General features: G+C 37.3%; 1 protein-coding gene across 1 annotated transcript; it reads left to right on the forward strand.

The window, feature by feature from the left end:
* The first annotated feature begins 1,237 nt into the window (after positions 1–1,237).
* Positions 1,238–24,131, forward strand: ATP6V1B2 (ATPase H+ transporting V1 subunit B2). The gene is made up of 14 exons (XM_006904358.3): positions 1,238–1,412; positions 7,409–7,464; positions 11,784–11,882; positions 12,640–12,733; positions 12,864–12,941; positions 13,605–13,744; positions 14,084–14,185; positions 14,514–14,611; positions 15,279–15,402; positions 16,968–17,118; positions 18,491–18,573; positions 19,957–20,061; positions 20,882–21,011; positions 22,701–24,131. Exons 1-14 carry the CDS (start codon positions 1,277–1,279, stop codon positions 22,838–22,840), a joined length of 1,536 nt encoding a protein of 511 aa, XP_006904420.1. The 5' UTR covers positions 1,238–1,276; the 3' UTR covers positions 22,841–24,131.
* Positions 24,132–27,982: the final 3,851 nt, after the last annotated feature.

Consider the following 27,982-nt stretch of genomic DNA (forward strand, 5'->3'; position numbering starts at 1 on the left):
AGTTCAATCACTAAATTTTTCACCTATGTAAAAAAGTTTATTGTTCTTCATTAAGCATCTATCTTCCCATTGTATCACAATGGTCTTTTAATGGCCCCAAACAATGGGTACTTGTAGTGCTCCTGTTACTTATCTTCTCTTTGGTTTTTGGTATTATACAATTACCCCTCCTTGAAATGTTCTCTTCTTTTTGCTTCTAGGACATGTGTTTTGGGTTCTCTCCAACTTCAATATTATTCCAAGTTTGAGGACAGGATATTTTCCTTCATTCATCCCCTAATCTTAATGATCTCTTAAAAGTTGGTCTTTAGCATCTTCCCACAATACACACAATTTCTGTTTTATCTTTTATTCCCCAAATCATATTACCAACATGATGATAAGTCACAAATTTTTATCTCAGCTCATTCCAGCATCATCTCCCGGGATATTTACCTATATAGTCCAATAGGAATCTCATTCCGAACATTCCACAGGAAACTGAAACAGATCTCCACATAATTAACTTTTCTCTTTTTCTCCTGCACCACCAGCAAAGTTCCTCATTTCCTTCTCCACTACAATCAGTTCAATCACTGAGGCCCCAGGCCTGGGAGATGTCACTTTCCACAGCAAGCTAGTCATTCTTGCTTTAGTTCTGTCTCTTATACGTTCTCAAATACGTTCCACTTTATCTTTCACACCGTCACAACCACCCTAAAAACAGTCCAATACATGTTTTTTGAATGATACATGAGTGAAGGAATTGGACAGGAAGATAGTAAAGAGAAAGAAATGATGCCACATAGCTCTCTAAGTTAACAATCACTGGAATATGTTTTACATTTCTTCTGTTTCTCAGTGTGCTTTTAGAACTTGAGTTCTCTTCACTCGATGTCATGAAATGCCATTATGAAATGGACATCAATTGACTTTTTCTTGTGCGTGCTTGCCTTTCTTTCCCCTCCTCCCTCCATGTGAGCCTCTTTCCTCTTTTCTTCTCTTTTTCCCTTAAGTCTTGCCTTTCTCTCAAGGTCCCTCTTTCGCTTCTGCTTCCCCCTCCCCGGCCTGGCGCCCTCCCTCCCAGCACGCTGGTCAGCTCCTCTCGCTGGTGCGCAGGCTCAGTCCCGCCCACGCTGACCCGTGTCACGAGGCTGCAGGCTGTGAGCTGCGAAGGGGGCGCGGCGAGGCCCGGGCTCCGCATCGCGCATGGGCGGAGCCGGGCGAGCGGGCCGCCCCTGCTATATCTGCGCCTGCGCGGCCGCGCTGCGGAGCCAGTCGGGACGGAGGAGACAAGATGGCGCTGCGCGCGATGCGGGGGATCGTGAACGGGGCCGCACCCGAGCTACCCATGCCCACCAGTAGGCCGGGGGTGGGATCTCGAGAGCAGGCGCTGGCAGCGAGCCGGAACTACCTCTCCCAGCCTCGCCTCAGTGAGTATCGGAGAGCGGGACGGATTCTGTCTTTGCTCCTTAGCCCAGCCCCTTGCTCCCACTCACCTGCTTAGCCAGCGGCTTGGGGAGGTGGGGGAGATTTATTTTTCTTTCTTGCTCCCTCCCTACCTTCACTCACACATGTCTCTTTAGAAGAAGATTTGCGTGTACCTCACATGACCATGAGGGCAAGAGCGCCAACAGGAACTTTCTCTGGTCGGTGGGCTCCTGACTATCGAGTGCCCCGCCCTTCCCAACTTCCCTCGGCTGGAGCATTATCTGGCACTTGCTTCCTGTCTCTGAGGGAAGGCCGCTTCTTGTCGCTCCAATCCTAATCTTCGCCTGACCTCATTTGGATATTTAGGGTTCGAAGGAATGCTCCTTCCTATCTGCTCCCACTTGCGTGGACCTCAGGGCAGATCCTGAGCTCCTGCCGCGGGCAAAGGTATAGTGCCATCGCTGACGTGGTCAGGCGGTTCGTGGATGGAGGTCGGTCCACTGCCAGAGGAAGATGTTGTTCGGTGGAGGGGCTGATCCACGGGAGGACACCTAGATATCAGAGAATGCAAGAGCTGAAAAGTATCCTGCAGGTCATCTAGGCTAACCCTCTCATTTTACAGTGAGAACCCGGACCGGGCTTGCCAGGCTTTAGACACCTAATTATTGGTAGAGTAGGAACTAAATTCGAGGTTTCCTAATTCTTGCCGGGTCTTTTTCTACCATTGCCTCTTTATTTTCTGATTAGTTACCCTAACTTGGTTGAGTGCAAGGCCGTCTTGGGGAAGCCAAGAAGCTTTGCCCATATTATGTAGCATACATGCAAAGCGTATGAGTATGCAAAGGCATGTTTAAGTGTTGTTGTGATTAGCAGTGAACGAGCAGTTCGGAAAGAAATGGTTCTTGATTACCGAACATTACAGTTGTGTAGCATCAGACCTCTTCACATCTTCCTTAGGAAACTGGGAATGAGCCCCGAAAATAGACCCTTTAAAACTTGGGAAAGCACCTGCTGTTTCTTTCCCCAGGTGGTCGGACTATATTTGCACTGGTTTATTGCCAGAGTGCCTGTTTGTGGGTGGCTCATTGGTTAAAAAGAATTTCAGATGAAGGGTTTCTCTCCTGCCTGACTAATCCCATCCTGATATGTCACTGGGTCATGTGACAGCACTGCAGTGTGAGGAGAGAGAAGAACACACTTGATTCTATGGTTTGCTGAGATGTGCTTTTTACATTGGGAATGATCTGAATTAGAGAATGTCTATTCGGGGTTTATGTGAGCTGACGTAAATGTTTTAGGAAGTTGACAGATGTTGCATTCTTATATAAGTTTTGATAATAAATTTATACCTAACAATTATAAATTCTCTTTCATAAATTACATTCGTATTTGCTTTTCTTTGGTTAGAACAGATAGACGTTAGTCATGCTTCTAGGAAAAGATTATAAAGATGCAGTAGTCAGTTTTCATACAGTTATTCAATGTCAATTCAGAGAGTATCAACTGAAATAATAATGTTTAAAGAGTTCTCCATGATTAAGGTTATAAGCCCTTAAGGGAGATGAGTATGATTTTTAAGTGTTCTCTGTGCCTAGTCAGTGACTGAAGAACTTCTGCAAAATTGTTGGAACATAATGCTTAAAACCGAACCATTAGGGGTCAGGAATTCTTTTTGTATCCTCAGTGCCTAGCACAGTGCTTGACACACAGAAGTACAGTGTCTTGTAATTCATTGTAAAACTTGCATTTAAACCCCTTGCTTTAATAGTAGAGTGGGTAGATTCTTAACGTGGATGGATTCAGAGTAGGGAGTTGGGATACTTGTTGAGGTGAATTCCCCTTCTGTGGCTGGGTTATTCTAAAAAATCATAAATGATATCATATGTAGGCTAACAGCTAACTGCATTTGCAGATTATCATATATTTCCTATATTGCCACATTCCTGTTTCTAGTCAACAGTTTTAATTGCTTCTGAGTAAATGTCGATTAACTTCTTAATTTTTCTAATTAAGGATTAATGGTACTATCTTAGGCGATGTTATAGTTTTGTGTGTTTTTTGAACGAAGGAATGGAGTTATATCGGCAGCTCCACTGTACAAATTGGGTCCTGTTTTAAAACACCTTCAGAATTATGGGGCTGTTAACAAGGAATGAGAAATGAAATATGCAGGCTTGACATAATCTTGAGCACTTTAGTTGAGTTTCTAAAGTCACAGGAAAGAAAACTTGATTTTCTTTTAAACTTTGAGCGAGGTTCAATAATATTGTTAAAACTTTTGGATGCTAAACATGTTGAATTAGATAATCTCCATTGTTCTTAAGACCCTAGGTCAACTAACCTCATGTTCTTCCATCATAAAGCAGAGCTAGCCTGAGAATAGTCAAAGGGCTGACTTTTTCTAGAACTTCTCCCTCAGTGCCCACTGCTCAAGGTGTGGGTATCTACTCTTCTTGCACAATGGAAGATAATTGCTCTGGATTTTTGTTTTGCTAATAAGGTGGAGGCTGAAGGACTAGATCTCTTATGGTGCAATGGCTTTCGAATTTTCTCTCTAAAAATTTCACAATCATTAAGTGGGGTTAAGTAGTGTTGAACAATCTCATATCCTGCAGGAGGAAGAGGATGTCATCTGACAAAATACATGCTGCTTAAAACCTTTGTAGATTTTGGTTTTAAATGTTACTCCATAGATATGTATTGCCTGCTTGACAGTTCAGACTCAAACATGTGACTTGTTGGTTGTAAAATGTGTTTGGCATGTAACATAAAAATGTATCTGCTGTGTTGTCAGAAGTTCTGATCATCTCCTGCAGACCCAAGGTCTTGTTCATTTGGAAATTTTCAAGAGAAGAATGGTCACTATTTTGGTAAACGGAAATGATTATGTAATTTGTGAATGGGTTTTCACTTTTTTAAAGAACAGCTTAATGTCTTTGGCAGCCTTACTCTAAATTGTTCTCTCTGTTTTGGACTGTCTGTGGTAATGATGAGGAAGCTGGGTGAGTATTCGAGAGAGAGAATAGAAGGTAGTGTTTGATATCATTTCTCTGCCTTTTTTTTTTTTTTTTTTGCAAATAATTTTATTATCATGAAAAAGAGCTATAGTTTGTGTATAAACTGTCTTCTAACATTTATTTGTAGTTCAAGTTCTCAGAACTGTGTCATCTCCATGTTTTTTAATTATACTGGAGACTAAGTTCAGAAATATTGTAGGATCACAGAGTACTAACTTTAGAATTAGGAACAAAAAGCAAGCAACAAAACAGACAAAAAACCACTTCTAATCCTGGCTTTTCCCAGTTAGTAACAAATTTCTCAAAGGCTTAGTTTAAGTGTAGAGTGAGTGTATCAGCCTTGCCTACCTCTCAGCATTTTTGAGGTAACCTATCTAAAGAGGCTCTGTAAAAGTGTGAAATACTCTCCAAATACTTGTTTGGTCATTTTTTAAATTTAGTTTGGGTTATAACATTTACTAGTTTAGTTTGTATATATTAGTTTAATTTAAACCAAGCATGTTGCTTAACCTCTGATTTGTATCAGCAGCAGTCTCCTGTTTTTTGTGCTTTCGAGTGAGGGAAAACCACTGAAGCATCTCCATTAGATTCTTTCCTCTGCTTAAACTCTCTAGTGGCTGAACTCCACTGGAGAAAGATTGTTTTGCAGTAACGACAAAATGTGGACACAAGGGAATCATTGTCCAGTGTGCTAAATAGTAACAATAACTTATTTTTTCATAGCTAAAGATGCAGTCTGGTGAAATTATTTTTGAGTGATAAAACTACATAGTTCCAGATAATTATGAGTGTATCAGACCACAAAAAATGATCTGATCAGTTCAGTATTAGAATTTGCGCTGCAGTACAGAATTACAAACAAGTGACTCTGGAGCCAGGCTATTCAGATCCTTGGGCAAGTTACTTAATTTCTGTGAATCATTTTTTTTCCTTCTAAAACTTGGAATAATGTTTAGTTAACTCAGACCTGTTATGGAAGTTAAATAAAAATTTCTGATAAGTGTTTAATAAATGTGTATTGGTGATGGTGTTAAAGTGAATTTGAATGGTTATTTTTTGGCTTTTTTTTAAAGGCTACATATATTGTATATTGAGAGACTGCTATTGATGAAGCAGAATCTTGTCTTCTGTAGTAGAAGTCAACTTGATTCCTTGTTTCCTGGAAAATCAATGACTAGTGTTTCTTTTTCTTGGTCATGCTTTTGCTCGTGACTGGCAGAATTTCATAATTTTGAATGAGCTTGAATTTAAACATGAGATTCTGAAACATCATTTGTTGTAGACGTTGGAAGTTCAGAGGAGATGCAAATCTGGTTGAAAAAGTAAAGAGAATTTCAGAATTGAAGGATTCTGTAAATCTCTAAACTAGATCTTCTTACCCCTAACCCCCCAGCCCACTCCCTCCTCCCATCCCCAATTGTTTAGGTAGAGGCTTTGAAAAGGTTTAGCGTTTCTGTATTTTTAAACACTGGGTTCTAAGAAAACATTTTTCTAATTTAGCTCACCTTGCATTTACACATAGCAATTTTAGAAAGTCATTGATAAACAATGTTTGGACTCTATTAAAATGAGAACAATGAATAATTTTTTTAGGGGTCGGAATCGTTTTTAAAAGTATTAGATTTAAAAAAATGGGGAAGATTTTCATAACAATAGCAGAAAATATGACAACTGGAATCTTTCTAATAATTTTAGAGGAATGATTAATTCTTAAATATTACCACCCATTCAGGTAACTTAACTTCTTAAATTTGTGACTTGCCTTTTATCCTTGGTTAAAAAAAAAAAAAGAGTCATTTTGGGACCTCTGTTGAGATCATTACAATTACAGATGTATTCAAGCAAATATTTGGTGTTGGGATTTAAATGTCTTGTGAGTATTACAGCGAAGGGTCTTGATAGTGCTTGCCTGCTCTGTCCCAGTGTTTCTACCAGGGCACTACTTCCTGGTTGAAGAAATTGTTTTTAAGTTCTGGAGCCCCTTGAGTGGATAGACTGGTTATTAAATGGTTTCCTCATTCTTGGGAGTCTACATTTGTGCCAGAAATCTCTGTCCAAGACCTGGTAAGCCAAGCAAGTGAAAAATTCCCAATTGGTTGACAGCTTCTTGTAAATTATTTTAGGCCTTGTAGTATGTTTTCTTCAAAAGTTCACTTCATTTTTTTCCAGCTGTTCTGTTTTATACCTAATTATCATTGCACTTGACATGTTGTGTGAGGTGCGATATGGTTGAAGGCTAGCTACCCCAGGGATAGATTCCCAGGGCATAATTTTCAGTAGAAATTTCCTCTAAACCGACAGTAATTTAACGTTTTTTTTTTTTAAGAGGCTTATCTTATATGACCTCTGGCCTTTCGTTCCATTGCTCACTCCCACTTCATAAAGCATTTTCCCTAGAGTTTTTAAGACACCGTTTAATCATGGCTTTTTACCTTAGCAGACTACATTTTCTTTGATTTCCTTAGTGAGTTTTGTCACTTCTGCTTAAAGGATTCCCTTTTCTTTCCTTATCTACTTTGCTAAGTGCCACCTCTTCTATAAAGTTTTCCTTTCCTCTCCACAGTGAGATGACTCTAGGTTTTTCCTGTTCTTCCATAAACCCTCTGCCCACCTGTGAGAGCCCTTAACTCCCCCTTCATCCTATAAAACTGTGGGATGCCTGAGGGGAATCTGCCTCCGTCCCTTCTTTGTTTTTGTATCCTGGGTCTTTGAAACAATACTACTTACTCATCTTACTCATAGTAAGGATTCAGAATGTTCTGGGTTGGATGAAGGTAGATTATGAAAAGTTGTATAAGCACGGACATTTAATAAATTCAGTGAAAAATTTTGTAACTATTCGAGTGCTCCTTATTATAATAGGTGTGATAAAATGGAGAGAGGTTTGTTTTTTTTTTTTTTTTTTTGGTAATCCTAGAGAGCTAATTTAGGCTGTTGTCCAATTTGACTAAAGCTTACTCTTCTATTTTTTTTCCCCCCAGCATACAAGACAGTATCAGGAGTCAATGGTCCACTGGTGATCTTAGATCATGTTAAGGTAACATCACCATCATTATCGTTTAACCATCTGTGAAGTTAAGAACGTGGCATTAAGTCTCGTTTAGTACACTTTAAATTTTATGTTAGGATTTTTAAGCCATTCCTTGGTCTGAATGTCCGTGCTATGTGGGAGACAAGAGTTTTAGATAAGTAGTCAGAAGAGTAGATTCCAGTACTGGATCGACTGTAGATTCTGTTTGTGGCCTAGAAACCCTTGTCTGCAAAATTAAGAACAAAATTTTTGTCATTCCTACTTCACGGGCCTATTGAGAAAAACAACAACAATAATAATATATAGGTATATGGCTCTTGTCATAGACAGCCATGTGTTATAATTACTCGTTATAGTATTTGTCTCATCTTCTCTGCTAACATTTTATGGTCTATGAGTGATTAAACAATGTTACTTTTACCTTTGAGGACCCGACACTGGTATTCAAATAATAAATAAATAAAAACAGATTATCTCAACAGTGACTAAAATCTTAAAGCAAGGTCTAGGTTTTACTTTTTCAGTTTGTTGTGAGGATCTTTAGTTAAATGTTGTAGCCACACATATACATAAGAATTATAAACACATTAGTGTTATTTTAGAAAAAGAGGCATAGAATATAGTCTGTAATTGAATACCCTGGATGGAGCCACTTACCTGAACTCTATGATCAAATATCTCCAGAGAAATTAATTTCTATAATATGCTCTCCAGAACAGTAATTCTACATTGGTTTTTTGGGTGGATCAGGAGGAAAGGCACACAATTACTTGTTTTTGAGAGAAGTAATGATGGAATTATGTTGGCATGTGACTCCTCTGGAAGTAGAAAATAAATTGAAAAGTATTTCCTAAAAGAAAGGGCAAAGTACATTGTCTCTTCAGCTTTATCATCAAGATAATATTTCTGTATATGACAAGATACCTATACAGATTACTCTCAGCATGAAGCATAGCAAGCTTACCTCCCGGCCACAGTTTCATACTAGTCTGCGATTTGATTCAAAGCCTCAATATATAGTATTCACGTTATACAAGGTTTCAGCCCGTGCCTGTTAACGTTTTGTGAAAAAATGGAGCCTACACTTTTATTTTTTGAGGGGAAGTATAGGAAGCTTTATTTGTTTCTTTATCTGTTCTTTTTGTAATTATAAAATTTTGGACTCATATTTTTTAAATATGAAACTTCTATTAGTATATATATTGAAAAATTTAAAAATATTCATGTTTCAACTATGTTAAGTCCTGAGCTCAGCACAGAAAATATCATGGTGAACAGTGGGCATGGCCTCTCTCCCACTGGAGCATAGTGCAGTGGAAAAGCAGGTATAATACAAATACACAAATGTCTAATTAGTCACTTCTGTGAAGGGTAAGTGCAGGATGAGAGTCAATAACAGGAAGGTTTCAGAAAACATCTTTGAAGAAGTAATTTTAAGAGAGCTAAAAAAGTTTCATTGAAAGTTTGGGATATAGCTTCAGCTGAGGAAAAACTAGTAAATAAATTGTATGTAGGAATGGCTTCTAAGCCACCAGATTTAAAGTGATTTTTTAAATTTAATTTTTGGCTTTCGTTTTTAACTTAAAGCATACACATAGGGTCAAGGAACAGATACTCTTATACAAATTATGTAATAATAGAAGAATGTGGAGACTGCTACTCAGCTCATGAAGTTAGCACATCTTTAATTCACAAACCAGACAAAGAGTGGTATGAGAAAAGAAAAATATAGCTAGTCTCACTTATATGCACAGATTCCAAAATTCTTAATAAAAATATACTCGTGTTAGGTATTAGCAAAAATATCTGTGTAAAAATAAACAGAATTATTCCAAAGTAGAATTTATCACAGTAATACAAAGATGACTTGGTATTAGAAAAAAATGTATCAGTGTAATTCATCAGCTCATTCATGGGTCAAAATAGGAAAAGCCTATACTCCTCTCAATAAATACAGAAAAAATATCTGTTAAAATCACTTATTTCCTAAAAAAAACAAAAAACAAAAAACAAAAAAAACACTCTTGGAAATAAGTAATAGAATACATTTTTACCCTCTTAAAAGGATACCCAGCTCAACCTGGAGCAAAGAACATACTTAAGGAGGAGACTGGAATCATTTCCTTTAAATCAGGAACAAGATGAGGATGCCTGTTGTCGCCCCCCACTCTCCATCTTTGTGCTCAGAACCTAACTGTGCTGTGGGAAAAAGAAATTGGGATACAGGCATTAGAAATAAAAAGGCACAGTTCTCATCATTTCTTGGTGATATGATTAGCTGAACAGAAAACCCACGTCATTCAGTAGACAAATGGTTAAAAACAATAGTATAAAACGGTTGCCAGATACAAGGATCAGTCTGCAGAAATCAGTTGTGTTCTGTGTGCCAGATTAATTAGAGTGATTAGTACCTGTTTATAGAAAACTATGAAACTTTGTTGAAAGACATGAAAGAAAACTTAAAATAAGTGGAGAGTTGGTGATGAGTGAAAAGACTCAGAATAGTAAAAATGTTGATTGTCTCCAGATAACAAAATCAGAGATAGAATCATGGGGAATAAAGGTTTGGTGCAGGAATAAATTTGTCAGTGGAGCAAAACTGAGAGCCCAGAAACCAACTCTCCTCACATATGAGAACTGAACTTGGTAAATGATAAAGGCTCCGTCATGAGTCAGGGGGACGTTTAGTGCTGCTCAGTGCATATTGTTAGGGCAGTTGACTGCCTATGTGAAAAAGAATAAAAATGAGAAAGATAAACTAAAATTATGTACCGAAAGTAAATCCAGGTGGATTAAGAACTTAAACATGAAAAACCTAATAGAAGACAATGCAGAAGACCATTTTTATGATGTCAGATTGGAAGGTTTTCCTAAACAAGACAAAAGCACAAATCATAAAGGAAAATAAGTCATTACATAAAAAGTTTTTAAACTTCCATATGATAAGATAGCCATAAACACAATTAAAAGACAAGAAACCGATTGGGAGCAGATATTTGCAAAAGGATTAGTTCCAGAATCTATAAAACTACTACAAATAGGAAAAAGCAAGCAGATCCAGTTGAAAAGTGAGAAAGAGGTATTAATAAGCCAATCATAGGAAATGAAGTCTAAATTGTCAGTAAACATGAAAAGATGCTTAGTCTTAATAGAATAAGGAAAATGCAAATAGATGCTATTTTTCACTTAATCAGATGGCAAAATTAATGTTTAATAATAATAAGCTGGCAGAGATGTAGTGAAAAGATACTTTTGTATACTGCTAGGGAGATTGTAAATTTATGCAGTTCCTTTGCAGCTACTTTTGTATACTGCTAGGGAGATTGTAACTTTATACAGATTTAAAGCAGTAAAGGAGCACACCCTGTAGCCCACCACTAGGTAACCAAACCTTAGGGAAGCTCGGGTACACTTGCATGAGGAGCTGATGCAAGAATGTTCATTGCAGCATGTTTGCAGTAGTGTAAATTTGGAACAACCTTGAACTCCATCGGTGGAACAACTGAATAAAATGTGACATTTGATTTTATGTCTGTCCTGACATTAATTCTAAGATGCCCATTTATTCACATATTAGCATCTCCAAAAATCAAGTTACAATCAATGGTTCATCAGTTTAAAAAATAGGCAGATGTTTTTCTTCACGTCTTACAAAATAGATTATGTTGATAAGGTAAATGTTAGCATGGCAGAGCGAAAAGGTATGTGGAAAAAAAAAGTTACAGGATGATATAATTAGTATGTTGCCATTTATGGAAAACTACAGTGTTTTTTTGGAAATGTGCATGTAAAATATTAAGACTGGATTAAAAGAATACATGTGTAATTAGATTGAGGGGGAACATTAACATTGTTTTATTATAATCTTCATTATTTTATTATTTAGTTGCATTTTATCCCCCTGCTTCCAAAGCACACAAGCGATCACATACACAGCAAACATTGGTTCTGAGTAGGGGGAACATAGTTATTTGTAAGTTTTGTACCTTCCCATAGTTTCAAAACTTTAAAACATACACAGAGGGAAAAAAATTTGTTTGCTGTGTTTTCATAGATTTAAATCACTTCTCTCTGTACCTTTTGCTGGTTTGCCAGTGTGTGTGCCAGTGATTAGCGTTTTAAAGACTTAAACTACCTGTGGATGTTGTTAACTCTCAGTGTTTACCTGTGTGTGATGAGTGGTGGGGGGATTGCACATGTGTAAATGCTGTGACCAAGATAGGCATATATAGGGTGTTTGGGGGCACCTTCACCCCTAACCCCAACTCTAACTTTAATCTTTAATCCTCTAATTGGTTATTAATCCTTTATTTTTTCCTATTTAGTTTCCCAGATATGCTGAGATTGTCCACTTGACATTACCTGATGGCACGAAGAGAAGTGGGCAAGTTCTAGAAATCAGTGGTTCCAAAGCAGTGGTTCAGGTAAACATCACTTTTAAAACCTGGCCAGTAGAAATTTTCCCTAATCACAAAAACATAAGGAGCACCACTTGTTTTTTTCTAGTTATCATTGCCTAAGTATATCTTTAGAGACTGATTATTTGCTGTGGGGGAAAAATTGCCTTTGCATGTTTTCTCGCCAGATGTCAGCCACCTATATCGATTCTAGCCCAATAGCTCTACTGGTAAAATGACTTTTCTTTTTCTTTCTTTCTTTTTTTTTTTAATGGATAAAATGAACTAGATAATCATACAGAGGTGAAGAGCAGAATTCACAGTTTATGGGGTGAAACCAAAGTGAGATGTGCATCTGTTTCTTTAAATTGTCTCCTATAATTCCTAGTTTTTAATTTTATTGATTATGGGAAATGCATTTTCTCAAATAACATATTTCCCTAAAAAGTCTCCTAGAGCATGGTTAGCAGAATTTCTGTAAAGGGCCAGATAGTAAATTTTTTCAGGCTTTGTGGGGCTACCTAAGGTCCCCGAGGCATATTTTTATTCTTCCTTTTTTCTTTTTCTTTTTTTTTTTCCAATTAAGCAACCCTTTAAAAATATAAAAAACTTTCTTAGCTCGATGTCCTATAGACATGACCCTTAGTCAAGAGGTTGTGTTTGTGATCTTAAAAATCGTGTACATTTACGTATTTGTCTTTATAAGAGCTGCTTAACAGACAAAATTTGAATGGTTATGATTGAAATTTCTTTTATCCTCCTGATTCCTTCTCTTTCTTGGTAGGTATTTGAAGGGACTTCAGGTATAGATGCCAAGAAAACGTCCTGTGAGTTTACTGGAGATATTCTCCGAACACCAGTGTCTGAGGACATGCTTGGTAAGTTGACATTATTATGCATTCTGAGCAGAGAGTTGTTTCCTTTTCAATATATTTCTATAAAATCTTTTTAAAAATATGAATATTTATGTCCTTGTCCACTCCATACTGTCTTGTTACTGTTTTACAGGTCGAGTATTCAATGGGTCAGGAAAACCCATTGACAGAGGGCCTGTTGTACTGGCTGAAGACTTCCTTGACATCATGGGTAGGGACAGTAAATGGATTTCTGTATTTTGGGGAAAATAGCCTCTATCTAGCTTATATCTTTGCCAGGTAGTGATTTTTGTGATACTTTAAGTAGTTAACCGATACATTCCATAGCTAATTAATTAATAAGTTAATTAATTAAATTATTTAAGAAATTTATTTTTCCTAGAGAGCATCTTAAAATTTTATATAAAATATCTTAAAGAAGGGGATCAAGTATATGATAGCTGAAGGAAACTAGACTTTGGGTAGTAAACACACAATAGAATGTACAGATGTCAAATTATAATGTACACCTGAAATTTATATAATTGTATTAACCAATGTTACCCCAATAAACTTAATATTAAAAAAGTAAAAAAAAATTAAAAAAATATCAAAGATATCGTAAAATACCACTAGGGTATATATATCTAAAACGTAATTAGTAAAGCCATGGCTTTGATTGAGGTCACCCTCCTATTTGCGGTACCTTTATTTCACTGTGGGGACTGGAATTCTGCTACCATATATTTCATGTGTCTACAAAACACTAATGGCAAAAATGACTTAAACAGATTTCAGAAATAACTGATATTTTAAGAATAGAAAGAAGTGCTTTATATGGTTTTAGTCTTAATGTGCAGACATGGTAAAATTTTCCCCTTTGGAAATGCATCAGGCCAGCCAATCAACCCTCAGTGTCGAATCTACCCGGAAGAGATGATTCAGACCGGCATTTCAGCCATAGACGGCATGAACAGTATTGCTAGGGGACAGAAAATTCCTATCTTCTCTGCTGCCGGCTTACCACACAATGAGGTGAGAGCTAGGATCTGTTCCATATGAAATTTAACAGAGAAGAATTTCTTAATGCTTCACTGTTAGAGAGAAACCAAATAAAGGGTTTTCAACATAAATACCCAGTGTTACTGTTTATGTAATCCAGTTACGTTGAGTCTTTATCCACCCGTGATGGCTGTCTGCTTGCTTACTCTTAGGGATCTTTGCAAAAAGTACAAAGTAATTTCGTTAGGTAAAGTTGTTTAAAGTACCCATTTTTATTTATAATTACAATTCCAAAAAATTAAGGATATAAGTTATTTTGTTGTAGAAATGTTATTTTAGATTTCAACGCAGTGCTTTTGTACTCCTCATCAGATTGCAGCTCAGATTTGTCGCCAGGCTGGTTTGGTAAAGAAATCCAAAGATGTAGTGGACTACAGTGAGGAGAATTTTGCGATTGTATTTGCTGCTATGGGTGTAAGTATAATTAGTTTCTGCTTTCGTGTGAAATACAAAATTAATTGCTTATGTTATTCGAACAATGTAGAAAACTACACTTATATTGTTGAGTTTATCTCTAGGTAGAGAAGTTTTAACTTGGAATTTTGGGCTTTTGACTGAAATGTAAGAAAAAATTCTCTGCGCCTAAAGCAGGCTGTGTTCATTCTGTTGGCTTTTGTGAAAATTTTTTGGGTACTTGAAACTTTAAAAGCAGGAGCAATGCAGATCTATAGCTTGGCCTTCATCAGAAATACATACTGAGAATTTTTCTTCTCCCAGCACTGATGAAGTCATTGCTATTTAGGTAAACATGGAAACTGCCCGGTTCTTCAAATCTGACTTTGAAGAAAATGGCTCCATGGACAATGTCTGCCTCTTTTTGAACTTGGCTAATGACCCAACGTAAGTAAATAGAGCTGTTTCTTTCTGTTCACCCAGGCTTTAGGTCAGAAATGTTACCTAAGACTAGGGAGATAAAATATAATGAAAAGCAACATGGGTTTTGGAATGAGATAACTGTATTTAAATTCCAGCTTTTCTTCTTTCTAGTTATTTGGCTTTGGGCAAAGCACTTAGTCTCTGAAGCTCAGTTTCCTCTTTCAGAAAATGTGACAAATGATACTTGTCTCACAAGGTTGTTGTGCATGTTAAATGAGATAATACATATAAATTACTTAGCACACAATCCATATTCGATAAATGATCTTTTCCTCTTATATGAGAAATCCGGCCCCTATTTCTTCCCTTACACGCTCGCGCGCGCTCTCGCACGCGCGCGCTCGTTCTCTCTCTCTCTCTCTCTCTCTCTTTCTGTTTTGAGAACTGTGTAGTTCTGAGGAATTATGGGGCATTTATAAAACAGTCAACTTTGCAGAACTAAGTAATTCTTATTACTTGAATACATAAAATAACACTGCCTTATTTAAGAACTTTTAAAGTAAAAATTGGTTTACTGTCCTCAATTTATTGAAAACTTTCGGAGGGAGACTGCTGTTATTTCCAGAATCTCATTTTCTTTTGTTTTTGGCCTTTTTGTTTGAGTGACATAGGACTTAATGTTCCATTTCAGTATTGAACGAATTATCACTCCTCGCTTGGCTCTAACCACAGCTGAATTTCTGGCCTATCAGTGTGAGAAACATGTATTGGTTATCCTAACAGACATGAGTTCTTATACTGAAGCACTTCGAGAGGTAACTTTTTTCTTAATTAAAATCACTTAATTTTATGTTGTCCTTTTGCAAGTTTTTATTTTTCTTTAATCATGTTTTTAAAACTTCATCGCTCACATCTTAGCAGAATACCTTAGTTACTAAGAAAGTAAAGTACAATTTGTTTTCTGTTACTTTATTTGAAATGATTAGAGGATAAGATGTGAATTATTAGCCTATCTGTCATACTGTTATTTTCTCTGTGGATTAAGACATGATTCTAAAAGAGAGAAAGTGATGCAAGCTATTTATTCAATAACTCTTCCAAAAAGTTCTGTCTCTGTCCAGACTGTCAATTGTTAACCCTCTTCAGAATTTCATTTTTAATGATGTTAGTATTTAAATAAATAAAGGCCCTATTCTGGCAGCACCCTTTTCAGAAACTTTTCTTTCAGAAAACTCAGTGTTTATTTAGGAACGATGCTAAGATTCTCACAGTTAACACCTGGAAGTTTGGGGTTTTTATTCTAATGTGAGTTACTGGAATTTTGAGTAAGTTACTTTTTTAAGTATGTAAAAAGGAAAAAGACTTCTGAAGAGAATGCTATATAAATACCTAGCTTCTTAAAATTCCCTAAGATCCATCACCTTATTTCACTCTGCTGCCATGCTTTTTCAGTGAAGGGCTCCCTCCACACCCCTCCCCCAATCTGTCACAGACCAGTACTTTTTAAAAATACAATAAAAATGAGTTATTAGAAAAGTGAAAGCTTTAAAAAAGGGTATCATGTACAAGCTCAGATTTTAAAAATTAGATTCAACACATAAAATTATTCTGTTGAATTGCCATTAAAAGTTTTCTAAATGCTTTTTATATTATTTCACTGCATATTGGTAAAAGCTGGTTGCAGACCACACTTTGAGTGGCACTGCTGTAGCACACTTTTAGGGATGCCAAAGTAGCACTTAAACTTGAGCCTAATTCTTTTGGATTCTTGGTGGTTGAAGGATGTGTATGCTTACACTCTAGTATGCATACTTTTAAGAGCAAGACTGTTTGTTACTGTTCTTCTTTTGTGCAGCCAGTAGATCTGGCTCTGTGATCTTGGGAATTAATTTATCTGACCTTTGATTTCAGCTGTAAATTGGTGTTAACAATGTTACCTTCCTCATAGGGTTGCTGTGAGGATTAAATAATGTATGTAAAGTACATCAAATGATTCCTAGTGTAGATTTTCTTCCCTTTTGACCTTTTCAGGTTTAGCATAAGATCCTTGGTATGAAATAAATCTCATGAACTAAGAAGGTAAAACTTTGATTTCTCAAATTGCAAGCAGATTTTCTTCTAGGAAGCTATTTGAAGATTTGCATTACGGCAATGTGATTTTAGCAAAAAACATTTGGTCCCTAGTTGTCCATATTTTTGTTGCAAAATAATTTGAACTTGTGTTGCTAGGTTTTCCTTGCTCATCTGTTAGAGACAATATTTAAAATGAAAAAGATGCTATTTCCAGCTGTGTAATTTGGCATGTTCAAACAAACGTGTTCTAAGCAAGCTTTACTTTCCGTATGCTGGTGTGTGATATTGTCCCTGGCCTCACTGTCAGGTGTCAGCAGCCAGGGAAGAGGTTCCGGGTCGACGCGGTTTCCCAGGCTACATGTACACTGATTTAGCGACAATATATGAACGTGCCGGTCGGGTGGAAGGTAGAAATGGCTCTATTACTCAAATCCCTATTCTCACCATGCCTAACGATGGTAAGTTTTGGGTCTTTGGATTCTAGCAGACCTGACTGTTGTAAGCACTTTCATTCTTAGGGAGAAGACCATCTACTTTTTTGAGTTGAAATTCTCTTGAGAGTTTATTCTCTAAGAGTTTACATAAACTAGTGATTTGTACCCAAATAAAATATTTCATTTGAAAGCTGCCCATAATTACTATTATTTTTTTGGATGGGGGGACAATCCTTTTCTTCTTTGTAATTTGAATTTTAAATTTTCATTTATTAGGTGCTATTGAGTGCCTGCTGTTTGCAGGACACTGGTCTATGTATAAGAAATTTTAAAAAATTAGTCTTAACCTAATATAAGTTATTTGTTCTAGTTGGATATTTTTTATGTATGTGCACCAGTAATTTAAGGTTAGCTTAAGTGTCAGATGAAGAGCGCAAATAGTAAATGCCACAAGACTAGAGACAGAATGATCACCAAAGGCTGGTTAAAAATTACTGTGTTTTCTCAGTGTGCGCTCAGAGTGGCTTCTGGGTGAGACTCAGCATTCCTCTTACGTTACTGCCTTTTAGTCCTATTTCAGTTTTTAAAAAGCACTTTTATAAGATATGTTCAGAAGCAGCAGTAATTCACTATAATTGAGCACTGTTCTAAATGCTTTATAAATATTGACTTATTTGGTCCTCATGGCAACTTTGAGATAGATGCTCTAATCTGAGGCACAGGGAGGTAAAGTGTCTGTCAGGGTAGGAGGTGGTAGCTTTAGAATTCATAAATCACACGAACTGGTATACTTTGCTGACTCTGATATGAAAATTATTTGTTCCAAGAAAGTAGCTACAAAATTACTTTATGTAATTTAGCAGATTTAGAAAGTCTTGCTATATTTTCCATGTTGAAATAGCTTATGAGCTAGGAATATTCTCTCATCAAAAGTATACATCAAATTGGCAAATCTCTGCAAGAGAACTTCGTGTTTAAAATGGAGTTTTATTTATATTTTGGGGAGAGATCACATAACTAGGAGAAATTGTACTTTTATGAATGCAGCTAATTTACCTCATATGCCAACGCATATCTAATTATGCTGCAACCTAATAAACTGTCCAATATGGTAACCTCTAGCCACATTTCCCTCTCTAAATTCTAAAGTTAATTAAAATTAGATAAAATTTGAAGTATAAAGTTTTTGAGTTACATGAGTCACATTTTACGTGCTCAGTGGCCACATTTTGCTACCGAATTGGACAGCACAAATAATGGAACTTTTCCATTACGCAAAAATTGTTTTATATAACACTGCTTCAGGTAATACTGTGGCTAATGCCTGTCGACTTCCTGTGCCTTTGTTTATATGAGATGGAGACTTTAACTGATATCAGATATCTTCCTCTGGTAGATATCACTCACCCCATCCCTGACTTGACTGGATATATCACAGAGGGGCAGATCTATGTGGACAGACAGCTACACAACAGACAGGTATTTGACATTTGGGCAGTGCTGTAAAGCTTATAAATCTACTCTTCATTTACTCTTTCGTGACTTAGACTTTGCCCTTAGGATTTTTTAATATTTATCTATCTATCTATCTATCTATCTATCTATCTATCTATCTATCTATTTATTTATTTTAGAAATTATCAACTTGATTTTGATATAACTTATAAAATTGTCATGTCTGTATATAGCAGATCCTCAACGTCATTTTGTTTCATTTGTCATTTCATTCTAATGTTGATGAGATATGCCGTAAGAACTCTTGTGTATATCAATTAGCCTGTGGGAAAACTTTTGTGACTTTAAGCAAAATGACAGTTTTACTACAAAATCCTGGTGTAGATAAGAATACCAGAATTAAGAATTAAATTTCCACTTTTCTTTATTGTGCCTTAAAATGGAGTTAGGTGTCTCAAAGAACTTTTGTGGGTGTTCTATCCCATAACAGTGCAATCTACCAGTCTTGTTTTATTAATACAAAAACAGATTTTTTTATTTTTTATTTTTGTATCGAGGGATAATTAGTTTCAGATGTACAGCATAATGATTCAGTATTTGTATATATTGCAAAATGATCACCACTGCAGGTCCAGTTCACATTCATCGCTATAGTTAGAAATTTTTTTTCTTGTGATGAAAACTTTTAAGATCCAATCTTCTAGCTACTTTCAAATATGCCATGCAATTTTATTAACTGTAGTCTCCATGCTGTACTTGACATCCCCATGACATAATCATTTTATAACCGGAAATTTTACCTTTTGCCCGCTTCACGCCTCTTGTCTCCTGACCGCCACTCCCTGCCAATCTGTATCCATGAGCTCACGGTTTTTTGTTTGTTTTTGTTTTTTTTAGATTCCATATGGTATTTATCTTTTTCTGTTTGACTTATTTCACTCAGCGTAATACCCACAAAGTCCATCCATGTTGTCACAAATGACAAGATTTCATTCTTTTTTATGGTCAAATAATTAAAAACAGATTTTTGAGGCTTCTATAATACATGCCAGCTTCATACCAGCTTTTAGGTGGAGTTGTTATTCTTTTTATTTTGTATGTGATTTTGAGTCAGAATTCAGAAGACCGTTTAGATTCGATACTACAGGCAGGTACTGAAAATTCAGGTTTTCAATATAATCTTGTACTGTTTTATAGATTTCACTTTTTGGATTTGTTTTTTTAAATAAATACTATACCATAAAGTGTTTTCTTACCAGGAAAACATTAGAACTCATCAAAGAAACAATTGTAGCTCTTTTATGTAATTTAAGGAATAATAATGAGTTGCAAAATGTTTCTTTACTACCAGTAAAGTTTGAATTTTGTACTTAAATATAATATTTTCCCCCTCCCGTTCTACCTAAGATTTACCCGCCTATTAATGTGTTACCATCATTGTCACGGTTAATGAAGTCTGCTATTGGGGAAAGTATGACCAGAAAGGACCATGCCGATGTATCCAACCAGCTGGTACGTGTATCCTCTAAGGGGGGTGCTTGAATACCTTCCATAGTCCATTCTCTCTGCTGCCTTAGATCTCTTATCCTTCTCCCATTCACTTTTCTTCCCCCTGCCCTGTCCACGTAGAACGTTAGTACAGGTTTATGTGGAATACATAAGCATTCATTGCAACCAAGCAGTCTTTTTTCATGAGGATAGATGCTGCTGATAACCAGGATTAAAAACCATATGCTTGAAAGCCACATCTAATGCTGTAGAAGGTAGATTATAAACACCGAGCCATAAGGTGGTTTTAAGTTTTTATTAGTAACCTCAGTAATGATTGCAGTGTTCCTGAAAGGGCACTCTCATTTCTTGTATAGCATGTTAAGCAGTCACCGGAACACCAAGGGATGCAGCTTTATATATTCTGTGAAGTCCTTGGTTTCTATGGTGATGGGAGACTGTACACCAGGCACAAATAACGAAAAGTACTTTTGACCTTAAAGTAGATATGGTAAACCTGATATCACAAATATTTTTCTTGAAAATAACTTCAAGATGGATTTTCAAATGCTTTATAAAATGCAAGCTCAGTGACACCCCGAGAAGGCGTATTTTTGTAGAGCATTAGTAATGTCTGCTGTAACGACTCCTTTCTAAGTGAGACTGCTTTGTAATAAAGTCCTGCTACTTTCATATGAGTTTTATGTGAATTATGTTTGTAAACAACGTGAAATTCCTTCTATGGCCTTTTATGGAGAGAGCTGCAGCAGTACACTTCACAGCCTGGATTGCTCTTAACACGTATGAACTCTCAGCTCCCTTCCTGTAAACCCTTTTCTCTTAGTATGCGTGCTATGCTATCGGGAAGGACGTACAAGCCATGAAAGCAGTAGTTGGAGAAGAAGCTCTTACCTCAGATGATCTTCTTTACCTGGAATTTCTGCAGAAGTTCGAGAGGAACTTCATTGCTCAGGGTAAGATGATTATTTTCTTACAAACATAAATAGCCTCATAAGTAGATTTGAAGACCTCTTTCCCAGCCCTAGAGAATTTACATTGGTCCCTATATGGTTTTCCCTCTGCCTGTCATGTCTTTGTACTTAGCCCGCTGGTTCCTCCCCCTCTGCCTTCAGGTCCGTTATCCGGTTACTTAGCTCCCCCTTACTTCTTCCCTTCCCTACAACCAGCCTCCCCGGGAGCCCCTCCTCTCACCCTCTCTGCAGCCATCTCCCCTGGCTTTCGGGCTTTGGGGCTTTTCTGATTTATCTGTTTTCATCTCCTTTTCTGATTGCTTATCTTCCTGCTTCTTAATTGTTTCTGTTTCCAAAGGCCTAGTTGCCTGTTCTTTCTGTGCTTTTCCACCTCCGGCTTTGCCTTTTGTCCTGCACTGTTGACCGAATTGCTATGTGTGATCTTTATAATCTTTCTGAAGCCCTAATCCCACATCTCCACCTGGGACACCTTTGTCTGTGCCACCATTCCTCTGCCTCAGCATGGTCAGAACCAGAGTGTTTCCCACCTGATCACCTACCTAGCAGTTCCCTTTTCAGTCTCTGTCCGCCTCTGGCACGGCCATTGTCCTGATTAGCCCAAGCGCGGAACTGGGCATTGTCCTTAACTTCCAGAGTGGTGCAGAAGCTACTGATGTCTGACCACTCTTTGAGTCGGACCATGCTTTGAGTCTTGAGGCCTAGTCCAAACCTTTAGTTTCATCATCCCTGGCCATTAGTGCCGGCTTTTTCACCAGTCTCCCTGACTTCTTAGATACTGTTTAGTAAATTCAGTACTAATTTTATTGATTGTCTCTCTACTGAAAAGTCCATAATGATTTTTATTTCATAGCGTGTTTAGGATTTTCAAGCTGTTTTGCTTGGTCTCTCCCCTGCCACCCCTGCTAATGCTGCTAATATTCTATTACTGACCTCAGTGGTATTAAGAATGGATGTGTTTATTTTAGAATAATGCATCAAGCTGTACACTTAGAATTTGTGCACTTTCCTATTTAAGTGATACATTTTTTCTTAACATTAAAATCCCCAAAATGTGTATGCTTCTTTTTTTGTTTTGTGGTTTTTTAACACAGACCTTAATACCTTAAAAGTTAAAAGTGAAGTTCTTCTGGTAAAGAACCCAGAACTTTAGCCACTCTGATTCCTTAGTTAAGAAATGAGATTTATTTGCCTGATAAGGATGCTTCTGCTATTGAAATAATAATAACAACAACAACTTTGGAAACCACTGACCTATTCGGATGCTTAATTGGCATTTAAGGCTTTCTGAGTATCTGTGCCAGCCTCTGTCGGCCTCTGTCGGCCTCTGCTCCTGGGAAGCTCTTTTTCTCACTCCTTTCTGGACAGAACACTGGGTTAGTTCCCACTGCTCGAGGTATTTAGGTCCTACCGAGTTTTCAAAAAAAGCGAACTCTCCCCCTCCCTCTCCCTGCACACTCACGAGACTGCCTGCTGTCCCTGTCCCCAGTGCCTCTTGTCTCTCTGCTTCCGGTGGTGCTTGTTGTCCGTGGTCTCATTTCTACATGCAGTCACATCCAGTCCTGGGAGATCTAAGCGCCGTCTCTTGTTTATACTCGGTGCTCCCAGCGCTGACTAATACTGATCAGTTGGAACTAGTTTGCCTTTATTCATCCAATCTCAATTTTTTGTAAGGTCCTTATGAAAATCGCACTGTCTACGAGACTTTGGACATTGGCTGGCAGCTGCTCCGAATCTTCCCCAAAGAAATGCTGAAGAGGATCCCCCAGAGCACCCTGAGCGAATTCTATCCTCGAGACTCCGCCAAGCACTAGCCGCCGCCGCCCTGCTGGCTGGTTGCGCTTGTGAAGTGCTCGTTCTCTTTTCTGTATTCCTTTGCGCTCCCCCGTCCGCACCTCTGTGCTGGAGTTTACCGTGTTACCCTGTAATTAAAAGCAAAGAAAGGTGACATATCGTGCCAGTGTTGCCATGTCTTAAACTGCTAACAGACTTTAAAATATCCCCTGTTCAGAGAACCTGTATCTTCAGCGCTTTGTTTAAAGTAGCTACAGGGATGGAGGTAAAGTTTTCTTACCGATGTGTGTATTTGTACATAGTGGGGTAGTTAGTTGCCTAATAATGTCCTCATTATTTGGGTCTCCCAGACCTTACCTCTCCACCCCCTCAAGAGTATCACTATCTAAATAAAGTTAAATGCTTTCATCTCCAAATTAGGGCGAGGATGGGGATGAAAGAAGCATCCTCTCAGAAGAGCCCAGAGGCGCTGCTGAGCAGTGTTTCGGATGTTTGGTGTGCCTCTGGGTCTGTGCTGCTGCCCTAAGCAGATGGTTTTCACTGTCCACCTGCTCTTTCCTATTTAATGAATACACTAGAAAGGGAGTTCCTTCTTCCTCTTCGGTACGCGTTAGTGGGGGGGTCCTGTCTGACTGTTCTCCCTCCCTCTGAGTAACACAGAATCATGCGGCTTTTGCACAGCTGGCATTGATCTGATAGAAGTGAGATGCCTTGTCTTGACCCTTACCGGGATCCTTACTGGGTTCCCATGCAGAGGAATCATAACTAAAATAACTAGAGTTGATTGGAAAGAGTTGGGGTACGATTAAAAAAAAAAAAGAAAAACCTAAACCCGTTTTTCATTCGGACATGATAACAGTGGTGTAAGTTTCTAAAGTGTTTGCCAGATGCTGAAGGCAAGGTGGAGGGAGGGAAGCCCTGCTGGGTGTGGATATTTTAAACTCTGTTAGAGAGCAGCCTTTAGAAAAACCCTGTATTTGGTCCTGCTTTCTGACCTGTCCCTGCTCCTTCAGGGTAATTTTGTGGCACAAGTAATAGCATTTAAAAGCTTTAGCCTTCTGATTCCTGCTCCTTCCTGCTGTGAGCCCTGAGCTGCCTTCTATGCACTCTGCCATGTCTACTGTGTGGTCTCTCTGTGTTCTTCGTTACTTGGGTGCAATAGCAACTTCTCTGTGCATTCCATCTTTCAAGTTGTGTAAAGTTTTTTCTTGGAGGGGGTGAGGGGGTTGGGGGAGTCAGCATGATTATATTTTAATGTAGAAAATGTGACATCTGGATATAAAATGAAAATAAATATTAAGTTAAATGGAAGTGACCTAAAGTGACTCTGTATCTTCTAATCATAAAAAACAATAGCAACAAGCACATATATAATATATAATAATGCACCTCTTTGATTCGCAGGTTTCAACATCATAACCAGTATTGTGAACCGACCCCTGGGTTGTAGGAACACGGCCCAAGTATTGTACCCTCCATCTTTCAAACTCTTTTCAGTAATCTCTCTTCCAGCATACTGTAGTTTGACCCAAGGTTGGAGTTACTGCAGGTGTTCTATAGCATTTTTTGTTTCAAACATTTCCAGGTGGGTGATAAATAGAAAATGAACTACATATTTAAGCAAGCCAAAACTTGCTTCAAATAAAAGTTTATATAGATGTCCAGTATATTGAGAAAACATGCTGGTTACAGCAACAGGGCGTAGCTTCACAGAGCCTGCGTTTTCTCCGTCTTCAAGGCTGTTTGTAGGAGATGTAGACCAGCACTCCCCAACCTTTCTGGCACCAGGGACTGGTGCTCTTACGAGAGTCTAATGCCTGATGATCTGAGGTGGAGCTGAGGCGGCGATGCTAGCGCTGGGGAAAATCTGCAAATGCAGATGAAGCTTCGCTTGCTTGCCTGCCACTCCCCTCCTGCTGTGCAGCCCGCTTCCTTGCAGGCCACGGACTGGTACCAGTCCACAGCCCGGGGTTTGGGGACCCCTGCTGTAGAGGAAAGAACCCAGTCATGGCGAGAAATGGGCAGGCCTGTGTTCTAATGCTGGTGCGGCCACTATGTGGCCTTGCTGAGTCTTAACAAGTTTGAGTCTGTTTGCTTATGTGCCCTTTAGAGTTATCACAGGGACTCGAGATTCTGTATGTAAAACACCAGCAGAGTGCTTGGTCCATGGCAGATACAGTAGGCTACTTTTATTAACAATCTTTAATTATGGCAGATTGACGATTTATTCTTACATAATACTTAAGATTATTAGTTGATTAAGTAGTACTCTTCTTAGTTTCTTACTTTTCAGTGAAAACATTTTCTTAGTGTACTTTTTGTACCAGTGATAAGACCTGATTAAAAGACTCATTAAAATGATGCTTTCATATAGACCCTCGCTATGATCAAATTAAAAATTTTTCATTTCAGTTGGCTTAAAGTATTTGGGAGGAGAAGTATCTTCAAAGTTCAGAGAATTAAATGACTCATGAAACATTTATTGCTAGCAGTTGACTGTCACTTCAGTTAGTGAGAATCCCTGTAAGTGAAAAAAAGTTTTCAGACCAATGTAATAAATATTTCATTTGGATGTTTTCTTTTCAGCAAGTGTGGGTGGCGCAAGGTGTCTGAGGTCAACAAAGCATTGTCTGCTTTTGACATTTTTCATTATGCTAGTAAAGGGAAGTTAGCTTACTCCAGTATTAGGGGATAACAGAAAATAGTTCCCCAGGCTAAACTAAAAATATCATTTAGAGATTACAACAAAAACTTAGCAGCCAATTTTTGAAGGAGGATGATCCTTTGTGGGAAAACAAGTATAAAGAAATGGGTTTTGAAAATGAAAGTCATATGGTACTATATATAGAGCTCCCTTAAGATTCTACAAAAAACTATTAGAACTTTAAATGAAATCAGTAAAGTAGAAGGATATGAAATTAATACTTAGAAATTGGTTGCATTTTTAGACACCAATAACGAACTATTGGATATCAAGAAGACAATCCCAATTACAACTGCATTAAAAAAAAAAAATACCCCGTAATAAATTTAACCAACTAGGTAAAAGACCTATATATACTTCAAAATGATAAGACATTGAAGAAAAACTGAAGAAGATAAATGGAAGCATATTCTATGCTCAAGGTTAGGAAGAATTAACATCGTTAAAATGTCCATACTACCCAAAGCAATCTGTAGCAATCCCTTTAAAAATAACGACATTTTTCACAACAAAAATAATCATAAAATTTAGAACCACAAAAGATCCTGAATAGCCAAAGCAATCTTGAAAAAGAATGAAGTTAGAGGTATGCTACCTGATATCAAACTATACTAGAAAACTGTAATAATCAAAATGGCATAGTACCAGCATAAAAACACACATGGATCAACGAAACAGAATAGAGAGCCCAGAAATAAATCCACACCTATATATGGTCATTTAATTTTATGACGAAGGACTCAAGAATAAATAATGGGGCAAAAGATGGTCTCTTCAACAAATGGGATTGGGAAAACTGGACAGATACATATGAAAAAATGAAACGACCGCCTTGTACCGTATACAATAAACTCAAAATGAGTTAAAGACATAAATGTAAGACCTGAAACCATAGAACACCTAAAAGAAAAAAATAGTAAACTCTCTGACACTATTCTTAGTAATATCTATATATATATTTTAATATGTCTCCTTGGGCAAGGGAAACAAAAAAATAAATGGTGCTACATCAAACTAAAACGTATTCGCACAATAAAGGAAACCAAAACAGACAACCTACCTATTAGGAGAAGATATTTGCCAATGATACATCCAATAAGGGGTTAATATCCAAAATTTATAAAGAACTCATACGACTTAATACCAAAAAACCCAAACAATTTAATTAAAAAATGGGCAGAGGACCTGAATAATTCTCCAAAGAGGACATGCAGATGCTCCATGTCACTAATTAGAGAAATGTAAATTAAAATCACAATGAGATATCACCTCACACCTGTCAGAATGGCTATCATCAATTAACAAACAAATGCTGGTGAGGATTTGTTGGTGGAGAAAAGGGGACTCATGCATTGTTGGTGGGATTGCAAATTGGTGCAGCCACTATGGAAAACAATATGGAGGTTCCTCAAAAAATTTAAAAATTGGCAGTAAACTCTCTGACACTATTCTTAGTAATATATATATATATTTTAATATGTCTCCTTGGGCAAGGGAAACAAGAAAAAAATAAATGGTGCTACATCAAACTAAAAAGTATTCACACAATAAATGACCCAGCAATTCCACTTCTGGGTATTTATCCAAAGACATCTAAAACACTAATTTGAAAAGATATATGCATCCATATGTTCATTGCAACATTATGTATAACAGCCAAGATGGTGAAGCAACCTCTGTGCCCATCAGTAGACAATTGGATAAAGAAGCGGTATATATACAATAGAATATTAGCCATAAAAAAAGGAATAAAATCTTACCATTTACGACAATATGGATGGACCTAGAGGGTATTATGCTAAATGAAATAAGACAGAGAAAGACAAATACCATACAACTTCACTCCTATGTAGAATCTAAAGACCAAACAAAACAGAAACAGACTCATAGATACAGAGGACAAACTGATGGTTGCCATGGGAATAGGTTGGAGGGCTGGGTGAAAAAGGTGAAGGGATTAAGAAGCACAAATTGGTAGCTACAACATAATCATGGGGATATAAAGTACAGCATAGGGAATATAGTCCATAATACTGCAATAACTATGTATGGTGCTAGGTTGTATTAGACTTATTGAGGGATCACTTCATAAATTATATGTCTAACCGCTATGCCATATACCTGAAACTAATATAAAATAATATTGAATGTCAACTGTAATTGAAAAATTAAAAAAGGAATTCAGTATTTCTTATGTTAAAAAAACAATAAAAGTATAAATTAATATAGCATCTTCTAAGGCAATTGCAGTATTGTTTGTAATATAGAAAATTAGAAACAATCTAAATATCTATTCATAGGGATTAATTAGATAAATTATAGTAAATGAATACAAAAGAATATTACAGAGTCTTTATAACGAATGGCATATATGCCGACATGGAGAGATATCCCGAATACACTGATGTATTATGAAGTTAAAAATTTTAAAAATGATGCAAAATACTTTGTACTCTAT

The sequence above is a fragment of the Pteropus alecto genome, unplaced genomic scaffold (assembly GCF_000325575.1).
Source record: "Pteropus alecto unplaced genomic scaffold, ASM32557v1 scaffold160, whole genome shotgun sequence".
Classification (NCBI taxonomy): Eukaryota; Metazoa; Chordata; class Mammalia; order Chiroptera; family Pteropodidae; genus Pteropus; species Pteropus alecto.